Source organism: Anabrus simplex, chromosome 5 (assembly GCF_040414725.1).
Source record: "Anabrus simplex isolate iqAnaSimp1 chromosome 5, ASM4041472v1, whole genome shotgun sequence".
NCBI lineage: Eukaryota > Metazoa > Arthropoda > Insecta > Orthoptera > Tettigoniidae > Anabrus > Anabrus simplex.
In genome coordinates this window covers 307,118,566-307,144,283 of record NC_090269.1, presented here as the reverse complement: position 1 = coordinate 307,144,283, position 25,718 = coordinate 307,118,566, and the positions used below count along the sequence as shown (strand labels likewise).

Genomic DNA, 25,718 nt, shown 5'->3' with positions numbered 1-25,718 from the left:
GTCACACGTTGGGGTACGTGGATCAATGCGTTTAAGTACTACAGCGACAACTTTTTAGCAGTGAAGCAAGTGACAAACTCTCTAGAAGTCCAAGATGCCAGGGCTATCAAAATCGCTCAAGAGATGTTTTCAGCTGACGATGTGCAGGGTAAGTTGGCATACATTAAGGCAAATTTTAACTCCCTGCCATCAGCTATTACACGACTTCAGGTGAGAGGTGTGACAATCAAACAAGCGACAGCTTTGGTGAGAGCAACACAGGAATCTTTGGAAAATGTGCATGGTGAAGTTGGCGAGTCGGTATTTCGGAAACTAAAATTTGTTCTTGATAAAAACACAGAATACAAGGTTTTGTGCTCAGTCATTCGGGCACTCACTGGGGAAGATTTCAGTGTAGTGGATATTGAAGAAGAGCCGTCACCAAGTGATGTAGCGCACTTCAAGTACGCAACCCTTGCATCTGTGGATGTCGAAAGGAGCTTTTCAATATACAAGAACATTTTGGCCAACAATCGACGTTCTTTTACCTTCAAGAATCTACAGATGGTCAGTTATCTACTGCAACACAGTCTGAAGTAAATATTAAAACCTACATAATGACATTATATATAGCTTTACACTTAAATCTGCAACCGATGGCAATTATGATTATCTTTATAGAAATGTTGTTTTACTTTTCAGATCATTTCTCTTTACGGAGTACCTGGTGTCAGAAGATCTTCATACTGGCACATTTTGTTTCTAAGGAAAACAGAGATTCCAAAACAAAGAACTGACATATCGCTATGTAAAAATTAGAGAAAATGTCAATTATCAATATTGTTCAGATCTAGAAATGTATATAAATTAGTTTCAAACAATAAATACTTAGGATTTTTAGGTCATTCTTTGTTCATTTTTAGGACATTACTTTGATAATTTTAAGGTCATTTTAAAGGTCATTCTTTAGCATTTTAGGTTAACAAAATCCGGGCCCTGTTTATCAGTATGACCAGCCCTCTGACGCTCATATACCCAATTCATGTTAGACATGATATAGACTTTTGGGCTTATGCCGCATCAAGGAAATAAGATTAAAATCTTTACGTTTTGCAGAGAACTATGCTCTGCATCATCGGAAGAAAATCTTGAGTGTCCTTCAGAAAGGCTTCTAAAACAATGAGCTTTGAATTCAGATGTTACCCAATAGAAGTGGAAATGGTACGTTCATTCATCACCAGATGGCTCCTCGGTTGCGGTACAGCGCTAGCATTCGAAGCGGAAGCTGACAGAACCATCAGAATCAATCTGTCTCTTCACTATTGTTATTTCGTCTTGGTGTTTTCCGAATTCTTACATTTCTCATCGCCAGATGTTTCATTCCAGACTTGTGTCAATGTATACCTTCATATGTGTGTACTCCTGTCATGTAATCATCTCGGACTGATTATGATGGTTCGGTCAGCTTCCACTTCGAACGCTAACGCTGTACCATGTCCGAGAACCCATCTAGTGATGAACGAATGTACCATTTCTACTTCTATTAGGTAACGTCAAAATTCAAAGCTCATTGTTTTAGAAGCCTTTCTCGAGGACAGTTGAGATTTTCTTCTGATGACGCAGAGCATATTTCTCTGCAAAATGTAAAGAATTTCACCTTATTTTCTTGACACAGCATAAACCCAAAAGCCTATATCATGTCTATGAGTACGGGCCATGAAAGCATCAATGCCAATTCATGTTGTTTTTTGACAACCTTGTATATCTACTTCTTCTCAGCCTCTGATAAACTTGCTTCTGCTTCCCAGTGTTGAGACTCTGAGGAGTCCTTCTTGAGAATCTGTGTTTTAGATAATGGTAATGTAGGATAGGGATAATTCAATATGAACACAAGTAGAGAGAAGAAACTTTTTAAGCTGGTGGTAAAAAGAACAACAGAAAAATTACAATGTACATCTTCAGTTAGAATCGAGCTAAACTTTCATTTGCCTACTACTCATATCAGTAACTTTGGGAAACTTCAGAGGGAGACTTATTCCAAACTGCTGTCAGCTAGATGACATCATAGGAAACAGCAACAATAGAACTTTCAAGGATTGTGAAGCAGGTAACCTTCATAACCTTCTTCAAAACCCTGACCTTACAATGATCTGGAAAAAATCTGTACAATTGCTGTGTTCACAACAAGGCACTTTCTATTTTCAGTCTCACATTTTCATCATGAACTCTAGTTTACTTTTCTTGAGCTGTAGGATCTTCAATCTCATTTCATGTTCCCTCTTCTTCTGAAGGCGCTCTTCCTCCTCAAGGTCTCTCTTATGTTGCCTTTCCCTACATTCCTCCTCAAATCTTCTTTCCTCCATCTTCCTTCTAAATGCTCTGTCCCGACATTCTTCTTCCCGGAGCCTTTTTCTTCCTTCGAGTTCATCCTCCCTTTCTCTTCTTCTCAGCTCAGAGTCCCTCCTCCTTTCTTCAAGTTCCTCATGTGCTAGGTTGATCTGGAGTTCTAATAACTGTAATTTCTTTCTGGCTAATTGACCCATTCTTTTCTTGTTCAGCACGATGTGGGATTGTGACAGTGAAGATTCTGAACCTGTACAAAAGGAACAGAAAAATTACAATGTACATCTTCAGTTAGAATCAAGCTAAACTTTCATTTGCCTACTACTCATATCAGTAACTTTGGAAAACAGATTAGATAATACATTTTGGGAAAAAATGAAAAAAACAAAAAAGATGCAGCAATATTGAGATATCTGAAATGAGCTTATTAAGGAGTTACAGTATATTAATATGTCATAAAAATGATAAGTAAAGTGTTGTTTAATATGATCTTATATGTAAACAATTTATTTTTATTTTTTGTTAGTATTTGCACTAACACATAGAAGATTTTCAGCGACGCAAGGGTGGGAAGGCAGAGTCCATGGCTTTAACCCATTATGGTCTGGGCCTGAATATCCCTAACAAATGTTCTGGACTGCACATTTTTAAGGGTTTAAAAAAATTATAGCTCCGTACCTATAAGAGAAATCTGCATGATTCTTTTTGCCTGTCTGAGCATCTAATAATGAAAAAAAAGGTTGTTTAAATCATGTCACCTAGCACTTGAGATTTCAAAAATGTTTATATATTATACCATGTTTTGCGAATAAATAGAAACTCTGATGGTATACTAAGTAAGTACAGTATCCTAGATTGATCATGTCAAATGTGCATTGCCAATTACAAAATAGCAGTAGTAATGAAAATGATATAAAATAACTGTTCAATAATAATATAATAATATTCAACTGTGCTCTAGAAATGGTAATGAGGGAATGGTTTAGGAAATGTCCCCCAAAAAATAAAGATTGGCCAAAAAATCAAAACAAATTGGCTGGGTTTCACTGACGATTTAGCATTACTAGCAGTTGACATAAAAGAAGCAAAAACCCAAATATCAGAACTTCAAAACACTGCAAATAAAATTGGCCTCAAAATATCATTTGAAAAAACAGAAATTATGCCCCAAAAACCCACAAAACAAAATAAAATCAAAATAATAACTCAAATTAAAGATCTTGGAGAAGTAATAACACATAACCTAAATGGAAAAAATCTCAATCCAAACAAGAACACATAGATTATCTAAGGCACAAAAATTAACATGGGATATCTACAAAAAGAAATGCCTATCAATAAATGCAAAAATAAAACACTACAACACAGTTATAAAACCGGAAGCTACATATACAGCAGAAACACTTTTTCACCTGAATAAACAATCAAAGACTGACAGACTTCAGAAAATTGAAAGGAGGATTGGAAGGACCTGCATCAACAAAAAAATACCAGAACGATGGACAGTGGCTGATAATACCTAAGAAAGTTGTGTACAAAGAGCTAGAATCTATTAGAGATACTATGTGTCAGAGGAGACTAGGATTCTTTGGACACATCATGAGGATGCAGGATCCAAAACTTCTGAAACAACTAGCACAACACAATCTCATCTCAAAAATACCACAACAGGATGTAAATGGATCAGGAAGTGAGAAAGGATCTGAAGGAAATAGGTCTTACAACAGAAGACACCACAAATAAGATAAAATTGAACACAAAACTCAAGAATACAAACCTCTGCTTTACCCTTACGCGAAACAAACCAACACACATATTTTCAACTGAGGAAAAGGCACGAAGATCGGAGCATCTGAAGAAGTACTGGCAGGACCGCAAAGCCCAAACAATCCCTTCAAAGAGACCTGAACGATGGACTGACTAAAGTGATCCTAAGCGGTCATAAAACAAGAATAATATTAATAATGAAACAGTCTACAAAGAAATAGAACTGGTAATGAGCACTATTCTTTTGTCACCTAATCAGAACACCTGAAAATAGAATCAGCAGGATAATAACAGAAAAACTGTGGAACAGTAAGAGTACGGTAATATTAAGTGGATTACAGAAATCAAAGATGTGAAGGAATTACAAATCACAGTAGAGGATTTAAAAACAAGACCCAAAGAATCAAGACACTCAAAAACATAGACAGCAGACTACATACCATGATCAACAGACAAACCATGGGAAGAGTGATTTCAGACGAGGAGAGAAATTAAAGATCTGAGAGAATGAAGAAGTACTGGGCTGAGAGAAGAGTGGTCCAATGAAGGACATGAAGTGTGAAATAAATAGATGATGATGATGATGATGATAATAATAATAATAATAATAATAATAATAATAATAATAATAATTGTACCGGGAGGTACACCTCAACTCCGCTCATTCAAAATAACCGCCTTAATAAAATCATCTATCGACCAAAAGGTGAAACTGATACTATATGAAGTTGGAACTTTAATCAGAAGATGTCACCACTGAAATATTAATTTTGTTATTGTGAAGTTTCCTAAACTGACTGAATTTTTCCTTGTTTCATTTGCTATACCCCAAGAAGATTGGACATTTTTTCACAGATGTCACTACAAAATAAAAACTCTGATCAGGCACTCTGGTGCAAGGTGGAAGAACTTATAACTTAAAGAAGTTTCATATTCCTAGGTTTTCCATAACTGAATCTATGCTCATTTTTTTTGGGTTGGCAACACTTCTTTGTCTTTCTGCCAGTTTTGAATCTAGCCAATCAAAAATTTCTGTAATTAATTTTCAACCTATCACAGGCTTCTTGTTCGATTTTGAGTGTAACTTTTGAACTTAACCAATAAAATTGAGAGGGTGTGTCCGGATTAGCCCAGAATCCTTTCGAACCTTCCCTGAGGGTATATAAACTGCGGCTTTACACGTTTCCTTGCCAATTGATCGTCATCTTTCTAAGTGTGTGTGTTAAGGTGGGAGGCCTCTTTCTTCGATCAGCAGAACATCTACAAGGTAATGGCTACATAAAATTCTATCTTTCTTGCTGTATCCATAAATTAATCCGAAGGGAAAGTCCGAATCTTCAATTATGTAACAATACTTTTCTAAAATGTAACTTTTTTTGGCTAATATGAAAACTAAATAAAAAAATTTAATTGTAAATCGGGGATAGAGAGTGAGTTACCCTCTCAAGCTCCCCTTCATCTTGATTTGAGGCATCTGCGATTTAGCTACCTTTTTTTTTCTGTTCTGTAATGTATTAGTTACTTCCATGTGCACCATGTAGCTTGGGATTAGCCCCTGTTTCATCGGCCGAGAGCCCTGTAGGTTTTAATATTTTCATTATCTCGGAGTGCAGTGTCTCCTCCATTCAGTTTGTGTTCGGGCCGTTTATTTAACCTGTTCTTTTTCGCAAACGCCCTGTAGGTTGGGTATTAGATACCCCTGTGTAAAAATCAATTCAATTTGTAAATTGTGGCTTGAGAGGCCAGATGTTGCCTTGAGTGGGCCGTAAGAAACTGAGAGCCTGTTAGCTCTTTTAAAATTTTGTAAGAGTAACAAGTGCCTCTGGAAGGCTAGATATTGTATTTTGGGAGAAAGTGCTCTTGAATTGGGGGATTTCTGCCCTTGACTAAATGAATCCTTTTTTTGAATTGAAGTTGTAAACTGGATCTGGTATTCATGGAATTGTAAAACTAAGGGCTTGAAGCCCAGAATCTGTAAAATTCACTAATCTTGGATTTTCTGAGTCTGGTTTCAAGATTGCTTTTGTACTGACATGTTATGTTCACTAAGTGAAAATTTGTTAAGTTTTTTGAAGAAATATAACCTCAGTTCAAGTTTTAAATTAATTTTGATATTGTAGATAGACCCATTCACCCTGACACCTTCTTTTACCTCTTTCTGCTCCACGGGTATCCCCGTACCAAGTGGTAGCAGAGCATGGTTGAATGGGTCTAAATTAAGCCTCTTTTGATGGCTAAACATAGGATCCGCGCCGAACTCTAAGTATTTTCTCACCCTCCCCGTGCCACTACAGCCCTTGAAGGGCCTTGGCCTACCAAGCGACCGCTGCTCAGCCTGAAGGCCTGCAGTTTACAAGGTGTCATGTGGTCAGCACGACAAATCCTCTCAGCCATTATTCTTGGCTTTCTAGACCGGGGCCGCTATCTCACCGTGAGATAGCTCCTCAATTCTAATCACGTAGGCTGAGTGGACCTCAAACCAGCCCTCAGATCCAGGTAAAAATCCCTGACCTGGCCGGGAATCGAACCCGGGGCCTCCGGGTAGGAGGCAAACACTCTACCCCTACACCACGGGGCCGACAAGTATTTTCTCGGTCGCTGGGAAATTTTCTAATTTTGGAAGTTTGCTATTATCATGTCTGGCCCTCGCGAAGTCCTCCATCCTGGATACTTGCGCAAGGAGGAATTGATTTATGAGTTACTCATTAGAAATGTTCAGTCTGGAGGCACGGTCGTGGCAGATACTGCCAAGCTTAAAGAATCCCTAGAATTGCCCATTTGTATCCCAATTTTGGGAGAAAAGGAAATTGATGGGGCTCTCTCCACTATCACAGAAAACACCACCGAGGTAGCGTCTGTTCTTAGTTTTTTTGAAGTAAACAATCTATCTGCTAATCAGCTTAAGAGAGTACAGGCCAGACTGTTCCATTTTTATAAGGGCTCGGGACCTATTGTCTCTAAAATTAAAAGATCATGCTAAAGAGGCTAGTAATTTAGTTGACCATCTATCAGGAATGTCAAATAGAGTTAATCAATTGTTGACTGGGGCAGCTGCTCCCAAAACCGATCAAACCCCTTTAATCAACTTGCCTGCTGAGGAGGATTCTTCCAAAGTTGTAGAAAGTAGAAAATCTGTGGCAACTCAACAAACTTCTGCCCCATTAGAAAATTAGTCTGATCGTCGTACACAAATTCCACTTTTCTTTTTAAATAATGCAGTGTTAGAGACTTCTCAACCTTCTAGGCCATTACCTATTATGTCACATGGGTTTAGTAGTTTGCCTCATCCATTGGCTATGTTGCTTAGGGGAATTGCTAAATTTTCAGTAAAGCCACTAACGAAGTAATTTCATTTCTCAGGTTCCTTGTTGAATTTCAAGATCACGCTTTAGTGTTCTCTCTCTCTCATTCCCGAATTCTTCAAATTATTTACCGTTACTCTATAGGTGTCCTCTCGGACAAAATAGTTGAAGCAGTAGCTGAGCGATCTTTCATAGAAGACTTCCATGCCCATCTGCTGGCCAACTTCATTCCAGCTCGAGCCATGTCATCATTAATCCAAAAATTATTTCAGAGTACAGCGACTGGATGAAAATCTTGCTGACTGCGGGTTGTTGAGTTGCCACAGATTTTCTATTTTCTACAACTTTGGAAGAATCCTCCTCAGCAGGCACGTTGATTAAAGGGGTTTGATCGGTTTTGGGAGCAGCTGCCTCAGTCAACAAGATATCTTCATTTCCCTCAAGATAAAATTGTGCGGACGAATGTTGAAGGTATTTCCCTGCCCTATAGGGCGTATCTGTGTTTTGCGTCGCGCCCTCAAAACTTTTCAAAATTAGACGCTATGGCGGTCTCAGTCGAAGGAGTGCGGTATGCTAACTCCTTAAGAGTTGCAAAGGAGCCCCCTTCATCTTCTAGTAGTTTTCAGCCTCCACCTCGCCGAACTTTCACTACCCGCAAGTGCTATGCTTGTGGGTCTACGGAACATGTACGTAACAAGTGCCCAGTGATAAAATAGAGTGGGACAAAGAATGAAGCAGGGTCATCACAAGGATGTTTCAAATGCGGCTCGTTTACTCACTTCGCCAAGAGTTGCCCTAATACCACAGCACCCCCTCCTGTTCAACTTCTGGTGCAACCTCCGCGAATTCCAATAATATAAAGTGACTAGTATCATCGGCTGAGTCGGCATGTTCATCTCCCCAAGGCTCAGCCCCTGTTAAACCCACTGAAAGCTCGGGTAAGGGTAAAAGTTCTTCTAATCCATCATTTGAATGCCCTAAAGAATACCACAGAATTGCAGCAGAGACCCCCGCACTGGTACCATTTCTTAAAATTGAATTGAATAATGAGCCTGTCACTGCTCTATTAGACTCGGGGAGTGTGTGTTCTGTAATTTTGGCTGAATGGTATTATAAATTAAAGACTGTAAATTTTCTGATTATTGTTCGTCTTCAGTCCAATGCGTTTTGGCTAATTCCTCTACATTAGAAATTTTAGGTTTCATCTTTGCCAAAATTTGTATTTCTAAATTCACCTGGAAAATAAAATTGTTTGTGGCCAAACACTTGTCTTGCCCTGTAATTTTGGGAGCTGATTTCATGTCTTTTAACGCTCTGATGCTCGACATTCAGAGCAAGTCGTGCTCCTTCAAATTTGCTAATGATTGTAAAAATCCATTGCTAAAGTGTCATTCTGTATCATGTTCATCTGTTTCGCCTACCCAGGATGAGATGTTGTTAGACCTTAGACATCTACCCGAGGAGCAGGCCGAAAGTATTCGTCAATTGTGTCAGTCATTTCCTGATGTATTTTCTGATACTCTTGGTGTTACTGACCTCATAGAATACAAGATTAAGGTTATGGATTCGATTCCAATTTGATTTCCGCCTTATAGGCTGTCTCCTTCTAAAATGAAGGCTCTTAAAGAGATCAAATGCTAAAAGATGGTATTATTCAACCCTCTAAGTCAGCGTATTCATTGCCTATTTTTCTGGTGCCAAAACCCCAAGGTGGCTTCAGGCCTGTGATTGATTATAGAGTTTTAAATCATAAGGTGGTGTTACAATCTGTGGCTCTTCCTGACCTTCATTTTTGTTTTTCATGGTTTCGGAAAGCTATGTTCTTTACCATCTTAGACTGTAATCAGGCATACAACCAGATCCCTCTAGCTGAAGAACCGAAACATCTAACTGCTTTTGCCACGGACTGGAACTTGGTACGAGTATAACTGCATGCCTTTCGGGCTCCCCACGTGGGCAACTGTTCTCACTAGACTGCTAGATAGGGTCTTCTCCGACATCAAATTTGAATACTTGTATCACTATCTTAATGTCGTCACATTTTCTGAGACCTTTTGAATAACACCTAGATCATCTAAAGGAGATGCTCATTTGCCTTCTATGTCATTCCTAGGACATATTGTGTCACCCGTTGGGGTTTCTATTGATCATTATAGAACACAGGCCATCTGTGATATCAAATCCCCTAGGGACATCAAAGGTATTGCCAGGTTCATTGGCATGGTGAATTTCTTCAGAAAATTTATGCCTAACTTCGCTAACAGAGCGGTGCCCTTGAACTTACTCCATAGGAAAGGCGTCAAATTTGAGTGGGGCCCATCTCAACAAGCCGCTTTTGAAGATTTGAAATTAGCTCTTTGCAATGCCCCGGTTCTTGCAATGCCAGATTTTTCGAAGAAATCCATTGTTCAAACCGATGCCTCATCATCGGCGGTAGCTGCGGTCCTTCTTCAGGAAACTAAACTCGGAAGGCGACCCATCACCTATGCTTCTAGGACATTATCGGCTCGAGGCCAAATATTCCATCTATGAACTTGAGGGTTTGGCAGTTTTATTTGCACTAGAGAAGTTCCGACTCTATCTGGAACATGTCAAGTCCGACCTTGAAACAGATAACCAAGCCTTAAATTGGGTATTAGCTAGGCCGAGTCATACTGGTCGTATAGCCCGTTGGGCCATCAGTTTCAGTTTGATGTGAGACATATCGGAGGATCTGAAAATGTTGTTGCGGATGGACTAAGCCGCATGTTTTCTCACGAAGTGAAGACCACCGAAGAGGAAGATAGTTCTTCTCTTCTCACGCCCATACCTTCGGGTGTTAATGCCATTCTAACCGATGCCCCCAAGTTGTTTCGGGACATTGAAAAATACCAATGTGAAGATACAGTGCTGGCCCTTATTATTGAAACTCTTTCTTCTGGGGAACATGTCGTCCCTTATGTATTGAGAAACGGGGTTTTGTGTTGCCCGTTGAGGCATGATCAAAAGATGAAAGTAGTGGTTCCAGCCGTTCTTGTGCCTATGATCTTCAAGTATTACCATGAGACCCCATTAGGGGGGCATTTAGGCATCTTCGAAACTCGGGAAAAGATTCGAGAGATGTTCATTTGGAAAGGTATGGACAGCGAAATTCGTGAATTGGTAAAAGCTTGTAAATCTTGTTTGCTTAGTAAACCCACCTTGTCCACTAAGCTAGGTCTATTATCTTCTCACCAAGCGTCGCGCTCCATGGAGCGCCTATATATAGACTACGTCACACCCTTCGCCCAATCGAAGGGGAACTCCAATAAATTGATTCTTGTGTGCGTAGATGGTTTCACTAGATTTTCTTGGTTATTTCCGACTAAGCTGGCAACTGCTCAGTCGACTATTTCTTGTTTGAATACCATATTTGCTTCTTTTGGCCCCTGTCAATATATAGTTTCTGATAATGCTAAAGCATTCACATCCAACTTATTCCGTAAATTCTGTTTTGATTTGTTTATATCACATGTAACTACTTCGGCTTATTATCTCAACCATCTCTGGCTGAGCGGGTCAACCATAATCTTAGATCTGCTCTAATCACATTTCATCATGAAAATCATTCCAGGTGGGATACGTCCCTGCATTGGTTTGCCACTGCTTTAAATTCGGCGGTTCATGAATCCCACAAGTTCACACCAGCTTCTCTTATGTTTAAATTTGTTCCTAACATGCCGCTCTCTAATCTTTGGTCACTTAATGATGTATTACCAGAAACAATAGATCCTGATAATGTTAGAGATCTATGGAAAAAGGCTAAAGCCAATCTTAGTTTCCCATGAAAAGGTTAGGGAAAGATATGATCGTGGACGGAGGCCCACCAATTTAAAAGTCGGAGATGTCATGGTAAAAATGTTGTTCCTGCGGGCAAGCTTGCCCCCAGACTCCACGGGCTGTGCGTCATTCTCGATTTCTTAACGCTGGTTACATTATTAATCAGTAATCCAGCCACAGAGAGAATCTTTAGGGTTCACCTCTCTCAGGCGAAACCTGTATAATTGCATTGCTATTTTCGCTCGCCACTCAATTCGGCAGGAGTATAAGATTGTTTCTTTAATTCGAGGCCTTCTGCCCCAATTGTTTTATTTAATTATGTATATGACCTGTTATGTGTGATCTTCCCCTCTGGTTTTCCTGCTGTCAATTTCTTGATGGCCATTACCAAGCCCCCATCTCCTGCGTCCAAGCATTGTTCACACACACATCACCACCAATTCCGCCCGTCTCTCTGCCTCTCAAATAAAGATTGTACTCTCCAATCTCAAGCAACAACACTTCTGTCATCTTGATCTTACTGTTTCAGTAACCCCCTCAGCCGTTCGCTGACGTACTGCAACATCCGGCGAGAGAAACTAGAACGGGGTAAGGGTCCACTCCATTCCAGTGAAGACTCCTTGTGAACGGTGTGCCGGAGTCCATCTTCTCGGCAAAGGCTGAAGTGCGGTAACCCTACCGCCAACACATCTGGGGACTGTACATATACATCTCGTCTGCGGCGACCACCATCACGACGCTGGGTATCGGCAGCGGCGGCAGGTCTTACCATCAAATCTAATCAGCATGTAATGAACTTCTACGACCACAAGGACATCTTAAATCTGGATTTACAAATTTTTCTACAAATCTACGTTTAGTAAAAGACATACATTTTTCAACTGGAAAGGTTTTCTCAAAAATTCTTCTGTGTCACCCCTAGGAAGGACTTTGGGGGGGGGAAGGTTTGTACCGGGAGGTACACCTAACTCCGCTCATTCAAAATAACCGCCTTAATAAAATCATCTATCGACCAAAAGGTGAAACTGATACTATATGAAGTTGGAACTTTAATCAGAAGATGTCACCACTGAAATATTAAGTAATTTTGTTATTGTGAAGTTTCCTAAACTGACTGAATTTCTCCTTGTTTTGTTTGTTATACCTCAAGAAGTTTGGACATTTTTCCACAGATGTCATCACAAAAAAATCTCTGGTGCTAGATGGAAGAACTTATAACTTAAAGAAGTTTCATATTCCTAGGTTTTCCATAACTGAATCTATGTTAATTTATTTTTGGGTTGGCAACACTTCTTTGTCTTTCTGCCAGTTTTGAATCTAGCCAATCAAAAATTTCTGTAATTAATTTTCAACCTATCACAGGCTTCTTGTTCGATTTTGAGTGTAACTTTTGAACTTAACTAATAAAATTTTGAGGGTGTGTCCGGATTATCCCAGAATCCTCTCAAACCTTCCCTGAGGGTATATAAACTGCGGCTTTACGCGTTTCCTTGCCAACTGATCGTTGTCTTTCTAAGTGTGTGTGTGTGTTAAGGTGGGAGGCCTCTTTCTTCGGTCAGCAGAACATCTACAAGGTAATGGCCACATAAAATTCTATCTTTCTTGCTGTATCCGCAAATTAATCCAAGGGGAAGATTTGAATCTTTAATTATGTAACAATACTTTTCTAAAATGTAACTTTTTTGGCTAATGTAAAAACTTAATAAAATCTTTAATTGTAAATCGGGGATAGAGAGTGAGTTACCCTTTCGAGCTCCCCTTCATCTTGGTTTGAGGTGTCTATGATTTAGCAACATATTTTTTTTTTTTTTTTTCTGTAATGCATTACAGTTATTTCCATGCGCACCACCTCAAGTAGCTTGGGATTAGCCCGTTTCATTGGCCGAGAGCCCTGTATGTTTTAATATTTTCATTATCTGGGAGTGCAATGTGCGCCTCCATTCAGTTTGTGTTCGGGCCGTTTATTTAACCTGTTCCCTTTCGCAAAGGCCCCGTAGGTTGGGTATTGGATACCCCTGTGTAAAAACCAATTCAATTTGTAAATTGTGACTTGAGAGGCCAGAGATTGTAAATTTTTATGTAATGTTTCCTTGAGTGGACCATAAGAAACTGAGAGCCTGTTGGCTCTTTTTCAAAGTTTTGTAAGAGTAATGAGTGACTCTGGAAGGCTAGATATTGTATTTTGGAAGAAAGTGCTCTTGAATTAGGGGATTTCTGCCCTTGACTAAATTAATCCTTGTTTTGAATTAAAGTTGTAAACTGGATCCAGTATTTGTGGAATTGTAAAACTAAGGGCTTGAAGCCCAGAATCTGTAAAATTCACTAATCTTGGATTTTCTGAGTCTGGTTTCAAGATTGCTTTTGTATCTGACATGTTATGTTCACTAGGTGAAAATTTAAGTTGGTTTTTTTTTTTTTTTTTTGAAGAAATATAACTTTCAGTTCAATTTTTAAATTAATTTTGATATTGGAGATAGACCCATTCACCCTGGCATCTTCTTTTTATCTCTTTCTGCTCTACGGGTATCCCCGTACCAATAATAATAATAATAATAATAATAATAATAATAATAATTGTTTAATAATAATACCAAAAATGGAAGCTTGTATGAAATTTTATTTATAAATTTTTATGTGATAATAGTAGCACGAAAGGCAATGTTCGTGAAGATTCTCAGAGTGAAGATGATATTCTTCAATATCATGCAATTACTGTATAATTTTCGGCAAAAATGGAAATATTGACATCTGAACATGAATTTGAAGAAATCTCTTATACTTCATTATGACTGGAATTCGTTTTACAGCCTACCGCATGTTCCCGCACATTTCATATTTGCGTGAATACGTAAGAATATCTACATGTTAGTAAAGTTTTCTGTTTTTTCTAGACATGAGGAATTACGATTACTTAAAATATAGAAAATATCACTTTCATCAAGCACTTGTTTGCTGCAAGAGCCATGATTTAGAGCATACTGATCGACAATATCTACTAATACACATTCATCGATAATACCTTAAATTATCTGACTTAGATAATACTGTCATCTGTTGAAATACTCTCATAAGTAACACATGAAGAAACACAATATAGCCACCAGAATGCGTGCATAGCTCGTTCTTGACTTTTAGTTAGTTGTCAAACCTTACTACGGGCTGTGATTGCAGCATGGCTTGAACATAATTTTGGCCGCCGTTAGCGGAAAGAGTTACTTACAGTACAGCCTTAGCATTTCCCTTGTGTGAAAATGGGAAACCATGGAAAACTACCATCAAGGCTGCTGACAGTGGTGTCTGAACCCACTATTTCCTGAATGCAACCTCACAGCTACATGACCTAACTGTTTAGGCAATTTATTCAGTACATATCTGAACAGTCAGGTTTTCAGAATAGTTTGATTAATTGGAGAAAGATAGGATTATCCTTCCTGGACTTCTCCCAATTACTTGGTGTTTGCACCCACGTGGTTTAAGTCCAGTTTTATGGCTGAATGCCTTTCCTGATGTCAAACCTATGTGAATGAATGTATTCATTATTTTGCATTTCTGTGGTGGTTTATAGTGAGATGAGTTGTATGTAAATAAATGTGTATTAACATAAATACACAGCCCCCAAGTCAGAGGAATTACTCATGCAGAACAAATCAAGCTGCTTTCCTTTGGACTTTTTTCAGCACTTGTATCAGTAATCCTAGTGTGAGGCCATACTTTGGAAGCATACTCTAATTGAGGTCTTACCAGAGACTAATATATGCCCTCCTTTACTTCCTAACTAAAACTCAAAGATAGATGGTTTAACAAAGAGATTCACATGTTTCATAGCAACAAATAAAAGAAAACTGAAACTTGACGTATTCACTTATGTACATTCAAGGTAATTTTTTGTCTGATTTTTATTATGTGGAGTGTGAAAAGTATTAGGGATACCGTATGCAACTTGTGATGTAAAGTTAACTTAGAAATGACTGATGAATGATATGGATATATTAAAGCCTATTTTTTTTTTTCTGACATGTAATAATTACGTGGATCAACAATGGTACCTTTTATATTGTTATTCTATTGGGACAAGTATCCTCATATCAAAATGTGACAACCCTAACCAAGAAATCAGAATAAAAACACATCTAGGAGCCTAGTCAGTGATATAGTAACGGACTAGAATACCTTGCCCTTGCTGAATATTCCCATTTTGGTTTGCACGTTTTTCAGTCTGTGTGGTTTTGCTTCTGAAGGCACTGGAATTTCCTGATACATCTTGTGCCGATTGGATAGAATGAGCTGCCACCACTACTGGGTTCCAGGATGTCCAGTTACCATCTCCATCCACCTCAACATCTAATACCTTAAATGAAAATCAAGACATACATACACAGTAAGAAAAGAACATTGAGAAATACTTTAAGACAGAATTAGATAAGCTCACTGAACAAAAAATTAGTCACCCTAGTATGCACGCACAGATGGATCGTTAAGCCTGTACAGATGGCGCAGCGAACGAGTCCCATGCTTAACCATGTGTGCACTGCCTCTACGTGAGCATAAGGCAGTAGCAATCGGTGAGAAATTGATGTTTCAAGCAGACAGTGTACGTCGTCAACATGGCTTGATGTAAGGATTTGACAGTGGCAAAAAGGGGCAACTGTGTTTGACCGTGCCCGTGGCCATATGGTACATGAAGGTGCTGGATTTGCTGGTGCTTTGCAGCGAACTGTTCAACGTGTCTACAAGCAGTGGTATACTAAATGTGGCTACAAAACACAACATTAAAATTATGGTCAGGAAAAGATCCTGAATGAGAGGGACCAGAGGTGCCTTTCATGGGTTGTGAATCAAAATCTATTCCAAACCAGACAGGAATTGCTCAGTCAGTGAATGAAGGTCCATCCCAACCTGTTAGTGAGGGAACATTGTGAGAGGAACTGCATGCAATGAACATTTGGAGTCGGTCACCTCGCAAAAGGCCATTGCTCACACAGGCACATAAAGCCGAGTGTCTTCAATGGGCTAGAAATCATTGAACATGGACAGTAGTTGACTGGCGGAATGTAATGTGGTCTGACGAATAACATTTTTGCCTGCATTCTAATGATGCATGTCGGTGAGTGCACCGAAGGCCAAATGAAGCATTTCATCCTGGATGTGTACAAGGTCAGATTAAAGTTGGAGGTGGGTCTGTGATGTTTTGAGGGTGTTTATCATATCATGGATAGGGCCTGCTCATTGAGATGACCACTGACATGTTTAAATAAATATTCTGGATGACCAGGTGTTGCCTTTCAGTCAACATCTGCATGATGAGTATGCTATTGATACCCCGATTTTTTAAGTTAACAACAGCAAAGTTCATCGAGCTCAACGTATATGTGACTGGTTTTATGAACACTCCCCCTCCCTATTACACCTTGATTGGCCTTCAAAATCACCTGACTTGATCCCCACTGAAAATCTGTGGGGCAAGTTGGAATAGCAAGTAAAACGCTGACATCAGCATCCCCACAATTTGGTGGAAATGTGTGATCAAATCCTCAGCGAGTGGCTTAATCTGTGATGTACCTGCACAACCTTGTGGACTCACTTCCTAACTGAATGTAGGTGGTTATTATGTCCAGAGGTGGAGTTACACGGTTTTAAATGATTGCTTGTAGTGATTTCTCCACGGGTGACTAATTTTTTGTCACCGGGCGAGTTGGCCGTGCAGTTAGAGATGCGCAGCTGTGAGGTTGCATCCGGGAGATAGTGGGTTCCAATCCCACTGTCAGCAGCCCTGAAGATGGTTTTCTGTGGTTTTCCATTTTCACATCAGGCATAATTACCATAATTCCTTCCTTCCAACTCCTAGGTCTTTCCTATCCCATAGTCACCATAAGACCTATCTGTGTCAGTGCAACATAGTCACTAGCAAAAAAAAAAATTTGTCCGGTGAGCTTATTACATATAGGCAACAGAAACTTGCTGAGATCAGCGAAGAAGCTGTTCAGATCATCAACAGTTCAACTATCACTTGTGATAGAATGCCTAGGTGTCACTGATAGAGGTATCCAGCTCCAAGGGTGAATAGTTAGCAACTTGGCCTCTGACTTCAGGGCCTTAGGTTTGAATCCTGGCTGGCTCAAGGGATTTAAAAAACAATTCCCTTGGCTTGAGGACTGGTATTTTTGTTGTCCCCAACACCACTGTAACATATACACCACGTGCAACACTATCCACCTCCACAATAACATGTAGTTTCTCATGAACAGCAGATGCCGCTCACTCTCGTTAGCGTGTCTGCCTTACAAGGGCTGCACCAGGCAAGTAATAGCCACACAAAATTATTGAAGGAAAGTAGCTTTCCACTGCTTTGTCAGTGTGCCAGAAGGTGCTATTACAAGTTTACTGAAATACATACACCAGCTGACTCTATAAGTTACACACTTACATAACTAATCACAAGGACTAACTACCATAATAAATTGCATTATTAGTATTGCTCATTCCTTTTGACACTTATATTTTCAAAATAAAAAATTAGGGTGACAGAGATTGATGAAAGTACTTTGTTCTTCCATTCCAGAAAACATAATTCAAATGTTATCAATCTGCGTTACTGGGCAGTTCTCAGTTGCATACACCATAAAATGTATGTAATATGCCTTGTTCATTATGTCCTTAATTTCTTCATCCTTTTTGTGTCATATTTCTGCCCTTCAACATACACCTCCAAGCTCCATTGTTTAACCCTCATTTGTTCCTGACAATATCAAAGTGAGGGAGGTATGAGCGATGCTAGTAATGCCAATCCTTCTGCAGCCAGTCCCTGCTATGAATGGTGTGAAAATGTTGCTCATAGGGTCAGTTGGTGCATGCATTTCAGTCAGCTTGGCAGACTGATATGTAATAGCAACTCTGGCTCGGTGAGGAAAGCAACGGGAAACTACCTCACTCCTCATTTTCCTAGTACGCCTCTTCAGTGATGCCTAGGCCATCTACGACAGCTGATGGCAGAGCTGTTGAGGATCCCACCAGCGGAATCACTGACGAACTGAACATACATACAGTTCTAAACTGCACTTAAAAAACCAAACCAAACCAAACCCCATGGCACTACAGCCCTTGAAGGGCCTTGGCCTACCAAGCGACCGCTGCTCAGCGCGAAGGCCTGCAGATTACGAGGTGCCGTGTGGTCAGCACGACGAATACTCTCGGCCGTTATTCTTGGCTTTCTAGACCGGGGCCGCTATCTCACCGTCAGACAGCTCCTCAATTCTAATCACGTAGGCTGAGTGGACCTCGAACCAGCCCTCAGGTCCAGGTAAAAATCCCTGACCTGGCCGGGAATCGAACCCGGGGCCTCCGGGTAAGAGGCAGGCACGCTACCCCTACACCACGGGGCGGGCTACAAACTGCACTTAAACCTATACTAATTACAACAGGTTAACTGAAACAAACAAACCTTATAGTGAGATAAATAGGGTCTTTATATAAAACATCAGGAGAAATTTTGTTAGCCTTTTAAATTGCTAATTTTAAATTGTCAATGAGCTGATGAATATTAGTACCTGAATTCACTTCCTCTATGATTTACTCGTAGGCCTTGTAGGTCTACTAGTAGTAGGGCTCAAATATAAAATAGACATTCATATATTGGTCTTTCACATAAGAGAAATAAACCTTGTTGTAAGATCTGTAGGCTTTTGATGCAAAACTTCAGAAATCATTTTTGAGAGGCATTTTGTTAGCCATTTAGTAAGATTAATAATATGAGTATGGAGCACTCCACCAGAGATTTAAAAGCATTACATAATTGGTTAGAATGCAAACTTATTTAAGCAAGTAGCCCTCTAGCATACATGATGGTTTTGCAACAAAATTAGCATAAATATTTTTCTCTTGAGTTATTTGTTTGTTTTAATCTTGTCAATCTTATGTTAATTTTAAGGACACTTCCTCTAAAGCATTACTTTGTCAATTTTATATATTTTTCATCTAAACAGTATTATGTGGCTGAAGATGTTGATTAATATATGAAACATGTACCACTTTTGACCATTAAAAATTGCCTTAAGCAATCATTGTATCGACTAGGTGGAAAATAAATAAATACTTAATTGTGAATCTATTGAAGTGCGATACGGACCATGAAGCTGATTTTATGTAATAAATATTAGATACTCGATCAATCACTACTGATAGCATTTAGGGCAGCTGCCCAGGTGGCAGATTGATGATGATGCTTGTTGTTTAGAGGGGCCTAACATCTAGGTCATCAGCCCCTATTGTACGAAATGAGACTAAATGGAATTACAATTTAGAAGTACAAAATTCATCCACTGACCCAAATTCAAAACATGATGATGAGGAATGAATTGATGAATATAAATTTAAAACGATCAGTGTTTAAGACGCGCAATGCCTAACATTCCCAGAAACAATATTACTGACCAAGGGACTGCTCCCAAAGCCCAATCCTGAATCGTTGATGCTTGTGTGAATGGGTCAATATCTACGTCAACGATCCCGCATAATGGCACTTATCGCTAGTAAAGGAGAACCATGGTATTTCTCAAGCTGCGGTATTAATCAAAGGTAGCGTAAACTCATGGTGTTCCAAACATTAAGGTACTACTCACAAGTATTGTATGTCGTAAAGGTAACGCATACCTATGGTGTTTCTCACACAATGGCGCCACACATAGCCAACGCAAACCAATGAGGTTCCTCACCTAGGTGTACTAATTACGGGCGCCAGCATTCCCGTGGTGTTCCTCATGTAGTGGGTACTAATCACTGGCAACGCAGACCCACGATGTCGCTCATATAGTGGTACAACTCGCAGGCAATGCCCAGACCCGTGGTATTGCTCTCACAGGTACTGGAAATCCACACTGAACCCCGCTTAAGTGCTACGAATCACAAAACTATTCAGTAACTAACAGAGTGGTACTACTCGCAAGTAAAAGCGACCCATGGTGTTCCCCGTGTGATGGTACGAATCAAAAGTAGTTTCATGGTTCTAATACAATCATCCCTAGGTTGCCCCTTTTAGTCTCCTCTCACGACAGGCAGGGGATACCGTGGGTGTATTATTTGTCTGCCTCCCCCACCCACAGGGGATGCGTAGCAGGTTCGTGGACATGGCAGATACCCCATCTGTTGTTTTCCTAGACTTTTCTTAAATGATTTCAAAGAAATGGAAATTTATTGAACATCTCCCAAGATTAATAATATGAATATGGAGCACTCCACCAGAGATTTGAAAGCATTACATAATTGGTTAGAATTCAAACTTATTTAAGCAAGTAGCCCTCTAGCATGCATGATGGTTTTGCAGCAAAATTAGCATAAATATTAGACACTCGATCAATCACTACTGATAGCATTTAGGGCAGCTGCCCAGGTGGCAAATTCCCCATCTGTTGCTTTCCTAGACTTTTCTTAAATGATTTCAATGAAATTTGAAATTTATTGAACATCTCCCTAGGTAAGTTATTCTAATCCCTAACTCCTCTTCCTATAAACAAATTTTCGCCCCAATTTGTCCTCTTGAATTCCAACTTTGTCTTCATACTGTGATCCTTCCTACTTTTAAAGACACCACTCAAACTTATTCGTCTACTAATGTAATTCCACACCCTGTCTCCACTGACAGCTCGAAACATACCACTTATAACTACCAATGTAGTTGTTCCGTTACTGGACATTATAAATTTTCCAGGTAACTCATTCTTGGTTGCCAGCGTTTCGCCCCAGTGTGCTAAGTTGGGCTCATCAGTTGGTAAATAGCACACCCACCAAGACGCAAGGCTGGTGCATACCGTACCTGATGGCCGGGCAGGCATCATTTTTGGAAATGAGACAAAGTCTCTCAAGTGCATTAGCAATGCCAGTGGCTCCAAGTAGCCTACACAGTGGCCTCCACAGTATGCACTTGGTGGGTATGCTATTTACCAACTGATGAGCCCAACTTAGCACACTGGGGCGAAAAGCTGACAACCAGGAATGAGTTAGCTGGAAAATTTATAATGTCCAATAACAGACCAACTACATTGGTATTATAAATTTACTCATTCGGGACAAATTTCAGGTTCCCTATGGGAATCAACATCTATATCACGTACCACTTAGTCGAGCAACTTGTCTCCTTTCTCCCATGTTTTCCCAGCCTACACTATGCAACATTTTTGTAACGTTACTCTTTTGTCGGAAATCATCCAGAACACATCGCGCTGCTTTTCTATGGATTTTTCCCAGTTCTTGAATCAAGTAATCCTGATGAGGGTCACAGACACTGGAACCATACTCTATTTGGGGTCTTACCAGAGACTTATATGCCCTCTCCTTTACATCCTTACTACAACTCCTAAATACCCTCTTACCATGTGCAGATATCTGTACCCTTTATTTACAATCCCATTTATGTGATTACCCCAATGGGTACTTACAATCAGTGGCGGTTTCTGGTATAGCGCAATGGAGCAATGAACCTCCAGTTTATATAAAACTGTATTCAACTACGTAATTTTCACAACTCCCTCGTCAATCTCGAAGCTCTTGCTAAATCCTGCTATCCGTAATATACTCGTACTGGCTTTCAATTCATGTGAGCTGCGCAAGGTCTGTGGCTGGATGCTTGTCTGGAATGAACCCCCTTGCAAAGGCGATCTCTCCGTCCGTACATAGGCGAAGGGAGTGGCGAGGTGCGAGGGGACGAAAGCCAGCACTAAGGCAAGACCAGGATATCGCAGAAACGGATCTCTGTTCTTTACGCATGCGCAATAGGCCACTGTCTCAGGACTAGCTAGTCGTGTTGTTGGGGTTGGGGTATGTGCCTGCCATCTGTTGGCCTTACGGGAATTTGACTAGGCAACAGAGAATAGTGCACGTAACTAGCGCTAGTGTTGAAAAGCATCGTTACTACCAAAAGTCACATTAAACTGTCAAATTCCAATTAATATCTTGTCCAAAATACATCATTACTTACTAAACACCTATTAATTTGCCTTCTTTGGAATAATTACCTTTTGGAAAGAAACTTAACTCAAAAATCATTGAGGCAAAGAATAGCGGCAAGGCAATACCAATGAAAACTTTTAAATATAGTTGTTACTATTCCCATGACATCGGAAGCAGAAAGGTGTTTCTCTACCCTGAAGAGAATAAAGACTTTCTAGCGCAGCACAATGACCGAGGATAGACTTATTGCTCTTGCTATGTTGTCAATTGAAAGGAACTTTGTTCGAGACTCTGCGGACTTCAATGAAGCAGTTATTTCTTATTTTGCATGTGGTAAAACTCGGCATGTAGGCCTAGCGTATTTTCTGCTCCTCTCGTATTTGATCACATTTCTAGAACGTATGTCATCTTAGTTTAGGAGGTTACGGCCCACGACGGAAGAGAAGCTGGCGGAGATGGGGAGAGGAGAGGTTGGGGGGGAGGCAATTTTTTCTTCTTTTGAACCCCCAGTGATGAGAGTCACGCGCTGCCACTGCTTACAATGATCCCCATAAGGAACTTTCATTCCATCAATGCAGTAATTAAAACTGAGAGGACTTTTCCTATTTATGAAATTTACAATCTGACTTTTAAACCCGTTTATCATCAACCACTGGCTGCTATCCATCTCACATTTTCGAGGTCATTTTGCAGTTGCTCACAATCTTGTAACTTATTTCTCTATACGGAATAACATCATCCACAAAAAGCCTTATCTCAGATTCCAGGAACACCGTACCTCCTACAGTACCTACTAACCTAAAATGAAGGCTACTCGCCTATATAACTGTATAGCAAGCTAGGCACCACTTGCTATGTGCCAAACAAGTGTGAATTCTAACCTAACAGTACTTACAATCCGGGCAACTTCCTACTTCAAACTAAGATGCAATATTGTATCTACCTATGTCTTGTTTCTCTTATGTAAGATGAAGATGGTGGTGGTTATTGTTTTAAGGGGAGGAACAACTTGATAACCATGTCCTAATTAGAAGTGAAAAAGGAAGTGGTATTACCTTTCGAAAAGCAAAGGTATGGGCAAAAGAAAGGAAATGACTGTGAAAGGCATGAAAATTACTCACAAACTTAATTCTGCTAGGGTGAGAAGAGAACAAGTGTTGACCAAAAAAAAAAAAAAAAACCAGATAGGAAAGATGAAAGTAGTGAGGAGCCTAGTACAAGTAAATGGAAACAATATCAGAATCAGATAGCAACCCCATGCCTGCTAACCCTTGTTCCTAAACTGAAAGACATTGGGCAGTTGCCACTTATAACAGGCAAGGGATAGAGTGCATGTATTTTGGGGATACCTATATGAATACGGTACCAGTTATCTCAACAATGTGTTTGAATTTAGAGAGGTAAGAAAAGTAATGGTACCAGTAATCTCTGATTATTTATTGTTTTCCACTCCATGTAGGCCAATCCTAGCCCTTTCTTGTACCGGTACCATCATTGTCCTAAGACCTCATGCATGCCAGTGCGATGTAAAGCAACTTGTAAAAATAAAAAAAATAATAAAGATATTGAGAGAGAGACATAGGATAGGTACCGGTACATGGGACAATATTTTCTCTCATTTGAAAATTTCATTGAATGCTCTCATGAACTATATATTCTCATCGAATTTTATATTTACTTGTGGAAAGATCATAGATGCTTAAACTGTAGCTGACTATAGTACGGTACCTCAAGATCTTCATCAGTAACTGGTACTGGTACATTATCCTGTGATTTCTCATTTTGCATGGGTTCCTGTAGTGGTACCTGATCCAGAGAAATCTCCACACCTAAACATAAAATGCACACTCCAGAACATATGTGTATATTCAAAACTGAAAATTTGAAACTTAAGAGATTATGCCTAAACTAAGTAGGTAGGTACTGTAATGCACCAACAAACAAGCTCACAACAAAAAAACTGTTCAGTTTTCTGTACTCACTATTGGTTTCTTCATTCTCACTATCAAAATTACTGGTAGGCCTACTGACTTCTCCTTTGGTCTTTATTCCAGCCAACAGCATTACTCTTTCATAGATTTTATCTGGTGTGCAAAAAATAGGAGGAGGAAGAGGGGCAATAGTTGGTGGGGGCGATGGGGAAGCACTTTCCTCATTGAAACTGTCAAACTTATTTTTTAAAAGATCATGTTTTACTTTCTTTTTCATTGTATCATATTTGCCACGTACGCATTTTACCGTACGGTTTATCCCCAATATGGAATTCATTTCCCTGGTAATTGCTTCCCAAGCTTCATCCTTTCGTTTCCAAGCATGGGAATCATTGACCTTGCATTCTACTATATTCTTTCTCCTCTCTACTAATGTTAACAGTAAATCCATTTCTTGAAGAGAAAAATTACTAGATCTTTCACGCTTCGTCATGTTATCTGTCGCAGGAAAATTAAATAAAATGCGTATAAAAACCTCTTGTAAGAATTTCTTAATGGTAAAATGCTAACTAATCCTACTTCCTTAACTAGCAGTTAGCAGTAGGCCTACTACTGTGAGGAAATTGAAAATTAATCGAACGGAAAAAGTATTAAAAGCACTTAACTACATACAATACTTTAACTCCAAGATATAAGTTGTTATTAACGAAGCTACACAGAAATATGTTTTATAAGCGAGACGAAGTTGTAGCTTAAGCCTATAAACATACGGCAAGTAACATTGGCAGGACAACCTAATAATCAGTCACAATCATTTATCAGCACATAACACGAACTATCTACGTCCTCTTAATCTTTCAACGTAGGAACACATACGAATTATTGTTGGAAAGATGTAAACCTGTTAGAATAAACTTGTTTATAAGTTCAGGATAACAAAACCTCGCATGCAACCCAGAGGTTAAGGTTGTCTAAGTTGCCTACTACAAAGGTACGAAGTACTTCCAACAGATGGCAGATGGTTACTGTTTGTCGCCTCCGCGGCTCGGGATCATGCCATGAGCGACAAGGGCTGCCATTTTGACTCCCAACGGCCCTGAGCTGTCGTGAGGTCAAACAATGTTTGTTTGTTTGTCCGACCCTTGTCCCGTTCCTGTATGTGGTCGGGTCTTAGGTGAGATGGATCTGTCGTGGCGGGTTTTTATGACCGGATAGCCTTCCTAATGTCAACCTCATGAAATGAGTTAATGGGATTACGTGAGTGACGTGATATAATAATAGTACGAAGGGAGAGGGTGAAACTCGGTGCCGGCACATAGCCTACTCCTGTCGAGTAGCACTAAAGAGCCTGCTCAAGACCTAACTTTGTCATCCGACGGACGAACCACCATAAACGGCGTCATAACGGCGTCATATTTCCTCACTCCATATGAGCACTGCGGGAGGTTTGGAATTTTCAGGCTTTTGGTACGCAATTAGAAATTGTATACCACCACCACCCCTATCCTGCCGGCTAACATTCTGACGGTGAACATTTTTTCGAACAACGGGACTCGAACCGGTTACTGTAACCACGATGTCAGATCGTTTAGACTTCAAAGTGTTAACGATCATGGACACCAGGCGGGCTACCGGTATTAATTTGGCTATCAAATTTTCA

General features: G+C 39.8%; 2 protein-coding genes across 2 annotated transcripts in view; one reads left to right on the top strand and one right to left on the bottom strand.

Annotated features, from left to right (window-relative positions):
• LOC136874024 (uncharacterized) overlaps window positions 1–11,818 on the top strand; it is a 204,397-nt gene extending 192,579 nt beyond the window's left edge. Inside the window, exon 13 of the mRNA XM_067147507.2 lies at window positions 11,719–11,818. Coding sequence (XP_067003608.2) covers window positions 11,719–11,741 — 23 coding nt within the window. The 3' untranslated portion in view covers window positions 11,742–11,818. The remainder of the gene's footprint in view (window positions 1–11,718) is intronic.
• LOC136874025 (fibrinogen silencer-binding protein) lies at window positions 1,902–25,023 on the bottom strand. The gene is made up of 4 exons (XM_067147508.2): window positions 24,110–25,023; window positions 23,856–23,956; window positions 15,360–15,537; window positions 1,902–2,572 (listed from the first exon to the last, which is right to left on the bottom strand). The coding sequence occupies exons 1-4, from the start codon at window positions 24,549–24,551 to the stop codon at window positions 2,187–2,189; spliced, it is 1,107 nt and encodes a 368-aa protein (XP_067003609.2). The 5' UTR covers window positions 24,552–25,023; the 3' UTR covers window positions 1,902–2,186.
• Window positions 25,024–25,718: the final 695 nt, after the last annotated feature.

Excerpts from the sequence above, each read along its gene's own strand:
- LOC136874025 (XM_067147508.2), bottom strand. The coding sequence starts at position 24,551 with ATGACGAAGCGTGAAAGATCTAGTAATTTTTCTCTTCAAGAAATGGAT. Across the intron at positions 23,957-24,109 it reads TGAGAATGAAGAAACCAATA|GTGTGGAGATTTCTCTGGAT; the intron begins GTGAGTACAGAA and ends TTTTATGTTTAG. Across the intron at positions 15,538-23,855 it reads TTACTGATGAAGATCTTGAG|GTATTAGATGTTGAGGTGGA; the intron begins GTACCGTACTAT and ends TTTTCATTTAAG.